Source organism: Odocoileus virginianus, chromosome 12 (assembly GCF_023699985.2).
Source record: "Odocoileus virginianus isolate 20LAN1187 ecotype Illinois chromosome 12, Ovbor_1.2, whole genome shotgun sequence".
Lineage (NCBI taxonomy): Eukaryota > Metazoa > Chordata > Mammalia > Artiodactyla > Cervidae > Odocoileus > Odocoileus virginianus.
This window is the reverse complement of record NC_069685.1, coordinates 7081491-7095116: the sequence shown is the minus strand read 5'-3', so window position 1 is coordinate 7095116 and position 13626 is coordinate 7081491. Positions and strand designations below refer to the sequence as shown.

The window sequence follows — 13626 nt, the reverse complement described above, 5'->3', positions numbered from 1 at the left end:
GAAGATAACATACTCACTTTATTTTTCTTTACCTTCTCAAGCAAGTGACAACTCATCTCACATTTATGACACAGCAGGAAAGACAAGCTATAGAAGACACACAAAAGCAAATAGGATTCTAACTGGTAACCTGAGGACAATTCATCAATAGAAGATGTCCTTTATTAAATTCGTGCCACCTCTCAGCCTTGAAAAGCTTTCTGTTTCAACAACCCAAGTTATCAAACAGGAAGTAATTTCCAAAGAGTAGAGATACTGTCTGTCTGGTTCACTGAGTCTAACAGCGTTGGTACACAAGCAGCAACTTAGTAAGTACTGGTTAAACGAACAAATTACTATTATAAGTTGAATAAACTATATATCCTGCAGACAAACAAAATGCTCCACTTCACCAACTTCTATAAACTTTTAAAGGAACATTACTGCTGAGAAAACGGTTTTCTTATTATGTCTTATGTCTCTTATTCAACTTAAAACTCAAGGGTTCTAAGAGGCAGTGTAATATAGGTCCATAATATTGACATTATATCATGAGATAAATGATGAGCAGTCTGAACTCATACATTTTCATATTATTTGAAAGTATGAAGGCCTGTTTCTCATTTATATTTCTGAAGCAGCATTTGGAATATTTTTTTTCCCTGATCTAGGCAATATTAAATAACACAGACCACTCTGTGGGATGTAGTTAAGACCGCTTTGGCTTTTCCCTGATTCCAACTCTTCAGAACAAAGAAAACTTAATTTATATACCTGAAAGAATAATCAGACCTCTGAGGGTTTTCCTTCTAAAACACACAGGATTCTGAATATACATTCAACACTTCAGCCAATTCAGTAATTCTTATTTAGATCTTCATTACCTGCAGAAAGCTCTAAGGAGTAACATGGCTAGGTAAGGTAGCAGTTACAGTCCTCCAAAAAAAAAGAAAGTGTAGGGTCACTGTCCAATATCAGAATCGTGCTTCTAAAAATATCCTATTCCCCTGAGATAATATCTGGGCAACCAAACACTTAAACAGACGTGCTGGATATCTGGAACTGAGCCTGTCGGTTAGTTAAGTCTGGGATGCCCTGCTACCAGTGGAGTGCTGCGCAGTCTGCTATTACTCACTGTCCTAGAGATCATCTGTTCTCGGTGCTGGTCTGTTCCAGGGAGGGAGACAGCTGCAACACTATATCCCTGCTCCACCTGAGGGCCATCTGACTTCAATTGCAGCACACAGCTTGATGTGGCTCTGACCATGAGGAGCCTGAGTGTCGTCTGTAACAATCTGGAAAAGCAGAAGCCTGCCAACAGAGGGCTGGAAACAGGGCTTGCCCTGCCTGGCGCCCGCGGGCTGCAGGAGGATGATTGACGAGTAAGGTGCAATGATACCGGGCACCCGGTCAGCGCCGCAAAAGGCCACAGGTCAAAGCAGTGTGCATTTCATGAGCTACAATCACTGCGCAGAATCTGCGGGCTTGAAGAGGCAAACCCCAAAGAGGAGGGGGACAGAACCCTTACGTGATAACATGCTAACAGATACATAAAACACCATCCTAGCAATCTAGTCACAGAGAGTCAACAGAAAATTTTAAAAGAAGTCAATATGAACTGCACTGTAGGAAGGCTTTGCTCATCATAGGTGCAAAATAAATATTTTTGAAAGAATGAATGAGTTATTAAATTCTTTCATAAAGACAGATGTAAATAAAATCAAGTATTTTCCTAATTAGGAGTTAAAATTATCAGAGATGTAGGTATTGTACTATAAAATGTTTGAATTTAATTTGCAGTGAATTTGAGTTCTGTTACAAATATAAGCATATTCAGAGCCTAAACTATGAAGACATCTGTAAAGTTCACAGGAAGAGGAATCGCTGGGACAAATGTTTAATAATTCAATAATAAGTTATAATAGGCTTCCTTGGTGGCTCAGATGGTAAAGAATCCACCTGTCATGCAGGCAACCAAGGTTCAATCCCTAGGCTGGGAAGATCCCCTGGAGAAGGGAATGGCAACCCACTCCAGTATTCTTGCCTGGAGAATCCCACGGACAGAGGAGTCTGGCAGGCTACAGCCCATGGGGTCGCAAAGAGACACAACTGAATGACTAACACTTACTTCCTTATTTAAGTTATAATAAATGCACAACTGGTATTATTAAATACTACTTTGTATAAAATTTCATAATCATATCTAGGTTTAGAGCATGAGTAGGCAAAATCGAAACCTTAATGAAAAACAATGTGGTAAGCTGCCATCTTCCTTTCCTCCGTGCCCTTGGGAGACTTGTCCCAAACAGACCTGGTTTTTCTGAGGAGCGAGCAGTCTAAGTAGGGGTGATGGTACTGTCAGGAGAGTGGCTTACCTTACGTTGTATAGTCATATTTCCTTAACTGTCAAAATATTACTGAAGAGCTTTAAAGCCTCTTAGACCTTTTTTGAAGCAAACACTTTAACAAATTTCTTTGTATTTTTAGCCATACTAAACATGGTAATGATGAATTAATGAATTAATAGAGAACTGGTTCCCTTGAGACTTAAAAGTTTAAAGTGAGAAAAACATGTTTCAATAATGAAAACAACATGATTTCAATTTTTCTAAGAGATATATTTCTCAAGAATGGGAATGACTATTTATATCTTTCAAATATTATATAAATATTATTTTATATCTACCTAATAGAGTCCCTTCGACTGCAAGGAGATCCAACCAGTCCATCCTAAAGGAGATCAGTCCTGGGTGTTCAATGGAAGGACTGATGCTGAAGCTGAAACTCCAGTACTTTGGCCACCTGATGTGAAGAGTTGACTCACTGGAAAAGACCCTGATGCTAGAAGGGATTAGGGGCAGGAGGAGAAGAGGACAACAGAGGATGAGATGGCTGGATGGCATCACTGACTCGATGGACATGAGTTTGAGTAAACTCCGGGAGTTGGTGATGGACAGGGAGGCCTGGCGTGCTGCAATTCATGGAGTCGCAAAGAGTCGGACACGACTGAGCGACTGAACTGAACTGACTGAATAGTTAACAAAAACATTCATTCAAAATGGTGATTCAGAAGGAACCAATAAAAAACAAAACACAAGCCAAAAACTTTGAGAAAGAGACCTGCAAAACATATGTTGGAAAAAGCACTTTTATGGGGAATATATAAAGATGTCTTACAACCAAATAATAAAAAGACATACAACACAATTAAAAAACAGGCAAAAGATTTGAATAGATAGTTCACCAAAGAATATATGAGTAGAAAATAAGCCTGTGAAAAGATGGTCAAAACCATTAGTCATTACTGAAACACAAATTAAAATCACAATGAATCACTGAAGAGCTAAAGTAAAGAAGACTGGCAATACCAAATCTTTGCAAGGATACAGCAAACTGAAACTTCACGCACTGTAGTCTGCGAGGCTCCTCATCCATGGGATTTTTTAGACAAGTGTACTAGAACAGGTTGCCATTTCCCACTCCAGGGGATCTTCCTGACCCAGGGATCAAACCCATGTCTCTTGCATTGGCAGGTAGATTCTTTACCACCACACCACCTGGGAAGCCCTATTATCATATGACTCCGGAATTAAACTCCTAGAAATCTATCCAAGACAAATGAAAACAGATATAGACTCTAAGACATATGCAAACATTCTTAATAGCCTAAAACCAGAAGAAAGCAAAATGTCTATAAGCTGGTAAATAAACAAAATATGTTATTATCTATACAGAGGGACACTATGCAGCAAAACAAAGGAACTAACGCTATATGCACAACATGATGAGTCTCAAGAACGTCGTGCTGAGTAAGAGAGTCAGGTACAAAAGGTCTACCTCTTCAGGTTTCTATGTAAGATTTCTAGAAAAAGAAGAGCTTTTTCACAGAATCAGTGATTGCCTAGACCTAGGATTGGGAGCAAATGTATACAAGGAAACATTCTGGAGTGATGTGAGCTGACTGTGTTGATGCTTACACAATTCTATAAACTTGCTAAAACTCATTGAATTGAGAATTTCTTAAAAGGTGGCTTTTATGGTATGTCAATTACACCTAATAAACACGTTTTGGAAATGTAGAAAATAATTGTAAGCAAAAACAAACTCGCCCCCAACTCCGAAAACTAAAAAATCACTGTACCTTCTATTGACATCTATACACTGCTGAAGGGGGTTTAAAAAAAAAAAAAATCGCGCAATGATGGACAATTGCCACATTTAAAGTTTACCATTCCTTCCACATCAGTCAGAACTCAGCTTTGTTTGGGGCTTCCATTTAATTACAGTAGCTTGAAAATCTTGAAAAATGAGTTAGGTAAACCAAAATGCAACAGGTACCTTAAGACTGTGATAGAGTAATGTTATGTGCTATTTACTGAATGTTTCTTATAAGCCAGAGAAAATTCTAGGTAATTTACATACCTAATTATAGCTTTATACACATTATTTTCAAATTTCAGTGAGGAAACCAAGGCTCAGAAAGGTTAAATTGCCTAAGGTCCAATAACCAGCAATGTGATCCAGGATTAGGAAAACTAGTCTAATGTCAAAGTCTATATTCTTTCCACTCCTTCTGCATTGCTTCCAGTACATATAAAGTGTGAAATTTCAATAAAAGCAAGATTACAATTAGGATCTAAAATATAGGATTAAAATACAATTGTTGGTAGATAAAGAAAGAAAAGGCATGAAGAAAACAAAAATGAAATTTTTGTTTTTAGTTCAGTTCAGTCGCTCAGTCATGTCCGACTCTTTGCGACCCCATCGAACACAGCACGCCAGGCCTTCCTGTCCATTACCAACTGCCGGAGTCCACCCAAACCCATGTCCATTGAGACGGTGATGCCATCCAACCATCTCATCCCCTGTCATCCCCTTCTCCTCCTGTCCTCAATCTTTCCCAGCATCAGGGTCTTTTCCAATGAGTCAGCTCTTCGCATCAGGTGGCCAAAGGATTGGAGCTTCAGCTTCGACATCAGTCTTTCCAATGAACACTCAGGACCGATCTCCTTTAGATGGACTGGTTGGATCTCCTTGCAGTCCAAGGGACTCTCAAGAGTCTTCTCCAACATCACAGTTCAAAAGCATCAATTCTTCAGTGCTCAGCTTTCTTTATAGTCCAACTCTCACATCCATACACGACCAATGGAAAAATCACAGCTTTGACTAGATGGACCTTTGTTGGCAAAGTATTATCTCTGCTTTTTAATATGTTGTTTAGGTTGTTCATAACTTTCCTTCCAAGGAGTGAGCGTCTTTTAATTTCACGGCTGCAATCACCATCTACAGTGATTTTGGAGCCCAAGAAAATAAAGTCTGCCACTGTTTCTACTGTTTCCCCATCTATTTGCCATGAAGTGATGGGATGGCATGCCATGATCTTAGTTTTCTGAATGTTGAGCTTTAAGCCAACTTTTTCACTCTCCTCTTTCATTTTCATCAAGAGGCTCTTTAGTTGTTCTTCACTTTTTGCCATAAGGGTGGTGTCATCTGCATATCTGAGGTTATTGATGTTTCTCCCGGCAATCCTGATTCCAGCTTGTACTTCATCCAGCCCAGCGTTTCTCATGATGTACTCTGCATAGAAGTTAAATAAGCAGGGTGACAATATACAGTCTTGACGTACTCCTTTTCCTATTTGGAACCAGTCTGTTGATCCACGTACAGTTCTAACTGTTGCTTCCTGACCTATACGGACTTCTCAAGAGGCAGGTCAGGTAGTCTGCATTCCCATCTCTTTCAGAATTTTCCACAGTTTGTTGTGATCCACATATCAAAGGCTTTGGCATAATCAATAAAACAGAAACAGATGTTTTTCTAGAACTCTCATTTTTTGATGATCCAACGGATGCTAGCAATTTGATCTCTGGATCCTCTACCTTTTCTAAAACCAGCTTGAACATCTGGAAGTTCACGCTTCATGGATTGCTGAAGTCTGGCTTGGAGAATTTTGAGCATTACTTTACTAGCGTGTGAGATGACTACAATTGTGTGATTAATTTGAGCATTCTTTGGCATTGCCTTTCTTTGGAATTGGAATGAAAACTGACCTTTTCTAGTCCTGTGGCCACTGCTGAGTTTTCCAAATTTGCTGACATATTGAGTGCAGCACTTTCACAGCATCATCTTTTAGGATTTGAAATAGCTCAACTGGAATCCCATCACCTCCACTAGCTTTGTTTGTAGTGATGCTTCCTAAGGCCCACTTGACTTTACTTTCTAGTATATCTGGCTCTAGGTGAGTAATCATACCATCATGGTTATCTGGGTCATGAAGATCTTTCTTGTACAGTTCTTCTGTGTATTCTTGCCACCTCTTCTTAGTATCTTCTGCTTCTGTTAGGTCCATACCATTTCTGTCCTTTACTGAACCCATCTTTGCATTAAATCTTCCCTTGGCATCTCTAATGTTCTTGAAGAGATCTCTAGTCTTTCCCATTCTGTTGTTCTCCTGTATTTCTTTGCATTGATTGATGAGGAAGGCTTTCTTATCTCTCCTGGCTATTCTTTGGAACTCTGCATTCAGATGGGAATATCCTTCCTTTTCTCTTTTGCTTTTCGCTTCTCTTCTTTTCACAGCAATTTGTGAGGCCTCCTCAGACAGCCATTTTGCTTTCTTGCATTTCTTTTCCTTAGGGATGGTCTTGATCCCTGTCTCCTGTACAATATCATGAACATCCGTCCATAGTTCATCAGGCTCTCTGTCTATCAGATCTAGTCTCTTAAATCTATTTCTCACTTCCACTGTATAGTCATAAGGGATTTGATTTAGGTCATACCTGAATGCTCTAGTGGTTTTCCCTACTTTCTTCAATTTTTGTCTGAATTTGGCAATAAGGAGTTCATGATCTGAGCCAAAATTGGCTCCCGGTCTTGATTTTGCTGACTGTATAGAGCTTCTCCATCTTTGGCTGCAAAGAATATAATCAATCTGATTTCGGTGTTGGCCATCTAGTGATGTCCAAGTATAGGGTCTTCTCTTGTGTTGCTGGAAGAGGGTATCTGTTATGACCAGTGTATTCTCTTGGCAGAATTCTATTAAGCCTTTGCCCTGCTTCATTCTGTACTCCAAGGCCAAATTTGCCTGTTACACAGGTGTTTCTTGATTTCCTAGTTTTGCATTCCAGTCCCCTATAATGAAAAGGACATCTTTTTTGGGTGTTAGTTCTAGAAGGTCTTGTAAGTCTTCATAGAGCCATTCAACTTCAGCTTCTTCAGCATTACTGGTCAGAGCTAGACTTGGATTACTGTAATATCGAATGGTTTGCCTTGGAAAGGAACAGAGACCATTCTGTCATTTTTGAGATTGCATCCAAGTACTGCATTTCGGAGTCTTTCGTTGACCACGCTGGCTACTCCATTTCTTCTAAGGGATTCCTGCCCACAGTAGTAGATATAATGGTCATCTGAGTTAAATTCACCCATTCCAGTCCACTTTAATTTGCTGATTCCTAAAATGTCGACGTTTACTCTTGCCATCTCCTGTTTGACCACTTCCAATTTGCCTTGATTCATGGACCCAACATTCCAGGTTCCTATGCAATACTGCCCTTTACAGCATCAGACCTTGCTTCTATCACCAGTCACATCCACACCTGAGTGTTGTTTTTGCTTTGGCTCCATCTCTTCATTCTTTCTGGAGTTATCTGTCCACTGATCTCCAGTAGCATATGGGCACTGACTGACCTGGGGAGTTCCTCTTTCACTGTCCCATCTTTTTGCCTTTTCATTCCGCTCATGGGGTTCTCACGGCAAGAATATGGAAGTGGTTTGCCGTTCCCTTCTCCAGTGGACCACGTTTTGTCAAAACTGTCCACCATGACCTGTCCATCCTGGGTGGCCCCACATGGCATGGCTCATAGTTTCATTGAGTAGACAAGGCTGCAGTCCATGTGAAGATTGGCTAGTTGTCTGTGATTGTGGCTGCAGTCTGTCTGCCCTCTGATGCCTACTCTCAGTGCCTACCATCTTAGTGGTACCAAAAAAAAATTTTTCTCTTTGTATTGGTGTAAATTTAAAAACACAATGAAATTCACATTCAATTTTTAGTATGAAGATAAAGATACTACTTTTAAAAAACTGAGAATAAGGCTTTCTGATTCCCAGCATTTATGAAAGTTAAGGGCAAAAAGGAAAAGCCCTATTAGTATAGAATAATCTAGAACCCATAAAACAGGAACATTAAAGAGTCCAGTGGAGGATTCTTAAGAGTGTTTTGTAAGCACAGTGAGGACTGTGCTTTAAATTTTAAAGTTTTCCTATCCTAAATATTACATGAAGTTTTTCTTCAAAAGATAGACACAGGTTATAATTTGAAAATCTTGTTTCTATTGTCAAAATGCTCAATGGCCTTCTAACCTGGAACACAGAATTACGTACTACTAATGGTACAAGAAACTCGTGTTTCAAAAAGCATAGCATTCTCTAAGAAATTCACTTGTAGCTTTCACTTATAATCTTGAATCATCACACTCATATAAAAGTAGCCTAAATTCTGCCTAAAAGAAACCATTATACCTTTCACGTCAATAAGATTTTATAAAGTATACACAGAGATTTATAAACTATCATGTCACTTTCAGTTATCCCTATCAACTACAGTTTGATCAGAAGAGTAAGGGTTAATGATTATACCAACACATGAAATGCAGTTTGAGAAAAGTTTCATGACAGACAGAGTAGATGATTCCTACTTACCAATCTGTTTATGCGAACAAATTCTTCTGAGGTTTTGGCCCAAGGAGGAAGTTCAACATCAGACACTACTGTCCCATCATCCATTACTCCAAGATTATAATTATTGAAGTTGACAAACATCTCAGAGAGATAATAAAATTCAGGGATCAACTCCTATATAAAAATAAAAGACAAAGTCATATTATAAACTGTGGAATACTGAAGGTATTTATAAAAAGCTAAACATTTCCTATTATGCAGAAGAATAAAATAAACATAGGAAATTTTTTTCTTTTTTTCATATCCCAGCTATATCACAAAGTTCTATCAGGCTGACAGATCACATCCAACCAAGTCTAAAAAACCACCTTACTGGGTGGTCATATGCTCTCCTTATGACAATTCTTAGAACCTGAAAACTCTTAAAATACCAACATTTGAGTAATATTTGAGGTTAGAAAACATAAACAGAGATTAACATGTCACAATATTAACAACAGCTTAAACTAAATTTTTTTGTTTAGGTATATGTAATTTTTGCCATAAAAAACCAAAATGTTTATAAACATTAAAAAGCTTTGGTCCATCATGAACCAGGAGGATAGTCAATGAAGTTAGCCATGGTGTAATGATATATTTTGTTCACATTTCGAAACATTCAAGTTTAGTTTTAAGGCACTAACTCTGATAAAAAATCAAACTTTATAATTAGTCTAGAAAATGACCTGCATGAGAAATATTAAACTAAATATGACTTAAATAAGGACATTTAAAACACTTAAACAAGATACTTAATAAGCACAAAAATGCAACCAGTTAGGTTTCTGAGTACAATAAGCCCCATGTATAATTATTTCAGAGGTCCTACAGATCAGACTTGAAATCCAGTCTTGACATGGGTCAGTGACTCAGTGGTCTTTCAGCTACCCCCTCAGGGCCAGCTATGGCAGCCTGCCTTTCCAAATGGTTGAGTAAAATAGGGAGGTCATCAGATTTTGGACAAGGTCAGTATGAATTCACGAGAGCAAAGAAAAGATTCAGCAGGAATTAAGCTGTTATCGCCTCCACCACCCATGTGGAATGCTGCTTGACTCTGAGTCGCACATCCTTTGTTTACAGTCGCAGCGACTGACTGAGTGCGGCAGAAATGCCCTGTCCTCCAAATGCCTGGCAACCACATGATCGCTAACTTGAAGAACAATTAAACTCAAAGAAAAAATTTTAAAAGAAAGAATCCTATTAAAAGTTTAATCATAAATAAAATGACACAGTGATCATACAAAAATTTTATTTACTTCTCCAAAATGATGCATATAAGTCTAACAAAAGACATATATGTGCTATTTTATGCAACAAAAAGCTATATTCAATTTGCTTGAGCTAAATAACATTTACTGCATGAGATGAGTCGAGTACTAAAATAAACTCTTAATAAACATCACATTTAAACTTCATAATTCATCACATTTAATCTTCACAACAGTTTTACAAGGTATGGTATCATCGCCATTTAAAGAATCAACTAAGGCTCAAAGAACTTAAGCAATTTGCCCAAGGTTATATAGCTGATTTATGATAAATTTGGAAATTAAGAGAAACATTTAGATCAACATTTAACTCTATGTAATTAAAGCCTCTGTACTTAATCATCAAATAAGCATAGACTCTACTTATATAGTATACACAGTGCTAAACATTTTAAAGATGTTTTTAACATATATTCTAAGCATTTTTTTTAAAAAGTACACAAAAACTTTCCATTTTTTCATGATAAGAAAATTAGTTCTCCTGAAAAAAAGTTACATACACACACACACACACACACACACACACACGCTTTGATGGTAGCTCAGTGGTAAAGAACTTGCCTGCGAAGGCAGGAGATGTGTGTTTGATCCCTGGGTCAGCAAGATCCCCTGGAGAAGGAAATGGCAACCCACTCCAGTGTTTCACCTGGGAAATTCAAGGACAGAGGAGTCTGGTAGGCTACAGTCCATGGGGTCACAAAAGAGTTGGATACAACTTATTCCATGGCCATTTTTTTCACTCATATATGGATATGTCGCTTTCTAACTATCAATTTGCTGAAGTATGCTATAATACTTGTGTACCCCTACCCTCACCCTAACACTCTCACAGAGGATGTCACCCTTCTTCTGCCTCTTATACACATTATGCTTTTCTGCAGTAATTCTCCTAGGAGTCAAAACAATTATAATGGCTGAATTTTAGATGCTAGGTTTCTCCCAAATTTTTATTTGGGAGATTAGTCATCTGCATTATAAATCAGAGATACATATTACACAGTAAAAATATACAAAAAATATACTCTTTCTTGAGACCATATCTAGAAAGCAGAAAGGGGACAAATGACCTTTCATACCAATTTTCGTAAAAATAAAATCTTTAATTCTCCTTATGTAGTACCAAAGTTCTTATGATTTTTTTGTTTATCCCTATCTTCTACATCTCTCATTTTATTTAGCTAAATAAACTGACAAAAATATATTTGCTCAAAACATAAATGCTCTTTGTTGGTTCTTTTACAAGTTCTAAATTCAATTAACAGAAATATATTTTGTTCCTGGCCCATTTTATTTAAACATATAAGTTCATTATGAATTTATTTTCTAACTTCAATACTGACAGCTTACTCTAAATATGTATGTATGTCTGTGTATGTTGGTTGCTCAGTCCTGTCTGACTCTTTGTTACCCCATAGACTGTAGCCCGCCAGGCTCCTCTGTCCATGGAATTCTCCAAGCAAGAATACTGGAGTGGGTTGCCATTTCCTTCTCCAGAGGATTTTCCCGACCCAGGGATCGAACTTGTCTTGCCTGTATTGCAGGTAGATTCTTTATCTTCTGAACCACCAGGGAAACCCTTACCCTAAATGTAAATTTAGTTAATTTATGTCAAAATAAGATAGAGCAAAATTACATATAAAATAAACAAGAAATTTTTAATAAAAGATATGACTGGACCATGTTAAACTTTCAGTTGTATAATTTCTATAATGCTGGGAGGGAGGTAAAAACTTATCAATTTCCATAATTACCATAGACTTTATTTGTGATTTCCTACTAAAGATCAAAGTATCAAAGTGAAGTCGCTCAGTTGTGTCCAACTCTTTGTGACCCCATGGACTGTAACCTACCAGGCTTCTCCCTCCACGGGATTCTCCAGGCAAGAATACTGGAGTGGGTTGCCATTTCCTTCTCCAGGGGATCTTCCCAACTCAGGGATCAAACCCGGGTCTCCTGCACTGCAGGCAAACGCTTTAACCTCTGAGCCACCAGGGAAGCCTATAGATACCCTATAAATTTTGTATAAAGGATGCTATAAAGATACTCAAAATTAAAATTGTAAAATTTATCAATTAAAAATTAATGGAAGTCTGTTCAATGTTATGTGGCAGGCTGGATGGGAGGGGGCTTTGAAGGAGGATGGATACATGTACATGTGTGGCTAAGTTCTTTCGCTCTTCACCTGAAACTATCACAACAGTGTTTGTTAACTGGCTATTCCCCAATACAAAACAAAATGTTTAAACAGAAAACAAAAATGTAAAACAAATAAAAATTAGGCTTAATATTTCACTTGAAATTTACAGGGATGGGAATTCTGTGTTATGCTTCTTTTTACTTCTCAATCTCCCACTCTATACATCCTTTCAATTCCAAGACAGTTGTCAGGCATTTCCAGAATATTAGCAGGGTCCAGAGAAGAGGCCTCCTGAAAACATCCCTTTTTTCTGTCTTTTGTGCAAGTCTAAGCAAACAGGAGATTACGTAAAATGTCCAGGAGAAGTAGTGTCAAGGGTGAGTATTTTTTAAAAGAGAGAAATGAAAGAGAGATTTTCCCCAGAATTAGGGAACCAAGCTTCTCAAAATTGGTAGTCAGTGTTCTGTCAGCCAAAGGAGAAGGGGAGGGGATACAGAGGTTAGTCTGGAACCTAGGGGATGGTAAGTGGTAATCAGAATCGCAACTTGTTCATATGGTGCCTCTATACGAATGAGAAAAAAGCAATCTTTCAGGGCTAATTCAGCCACGAGAGAACTCAGTTTGGTGAGTGCAGTATAGGTAGATTTGGGCTTCTCTTCTTTCCTTCAGTCAAGCACCCTTACAAAGAGAACAATCTGCCCACCTGCACACAGGCTCCATGATGGTGCACTTAGCTAAGCCAGTTACGTGGCACCAGGGCTTTTGGCATCAACAAATATTTAACTCAAGCTTGGATAATCAGCAGAGCTGCCAGCTTCCAAAAGACCATACATCCTAGACAATAAGGATATATTACTAGTGAAAAAGATGAACTGAAGATGTGAAAGCCAATTTTTTTAGGTACCACATAAGCCTGTATCTCATTCAAGCCTTGGAAAAGGAGGCCTTTGTCCTAACCATCTAATGACTGTGAATAAATTTCCAACTAGCCAGATATGAAGATCTGAATTCAAATGAGGACATCTCTTATATACTTGAGTTAGTGGTTATGGACTTAAATTTATACAGTTGATCCTTGGAAAACACATTTAACTTATACGTAGAGTACATCACGTGAAATGCTGGGGTGGATGAATCACAAGCTGGGAGAAATATCAACAACCTCAGATATGCAGATGATACCACTTTAATGATAGAAAGTAAAGAGGAACTAAAGAGAGATTTATGACAAAGGTGAAATAGGAGAGTGAAAAAGCTGGCTTAAAACTCAAGGTTCAAAAAAACGAAGATCATGGCATCCGGTCCTATCACTTCATGGCAAATAGATGGGGAAAATGTGGAAACAGTGTCAGATTTCACTTTCTGGGCTCCCAAGGCAAATGATGACTGCAGCCACGAAATTAAAAGATGCTTGCTCCTTGGAAGAATAGCTATGACAAACCTAGACAGTGTATTAAAAAGCAGAGACATTACTTTGCCGACAAAAGTCCATATAGTAAAAGCTACAGTTTTTCCAGTAGTCATGTA

The 13626-nt window shown here is 38.1% G+C and overlaps 1 protein-coding gene across 5 annotated transcripts in view; it reads right to left on the bottom strand.

The window, feature by feature from the left end:
- The window catches only part of LRBA (LPS responsive beige-like anchor protein), a 720084-nt gene that overhangs the window by 147094 nt on the left and 559364 nt on the right, over positions 1 to 13626 (bottom strand). For all 5 annotated transcript variants that reach the window (XM_070474768.1, XM_070474770.1, XM_070474771.1 and 2 more), the window contains exon 47: positions 8677 to 8829. In XM_070474768.1, coding sequence (XP_070330869.1) covers positions 8677 to 8829 — 153 coding nt within the window. The remainder of the gene's footprint in view (positions 1 to 8676; positions 8830 to 13626) is intronic.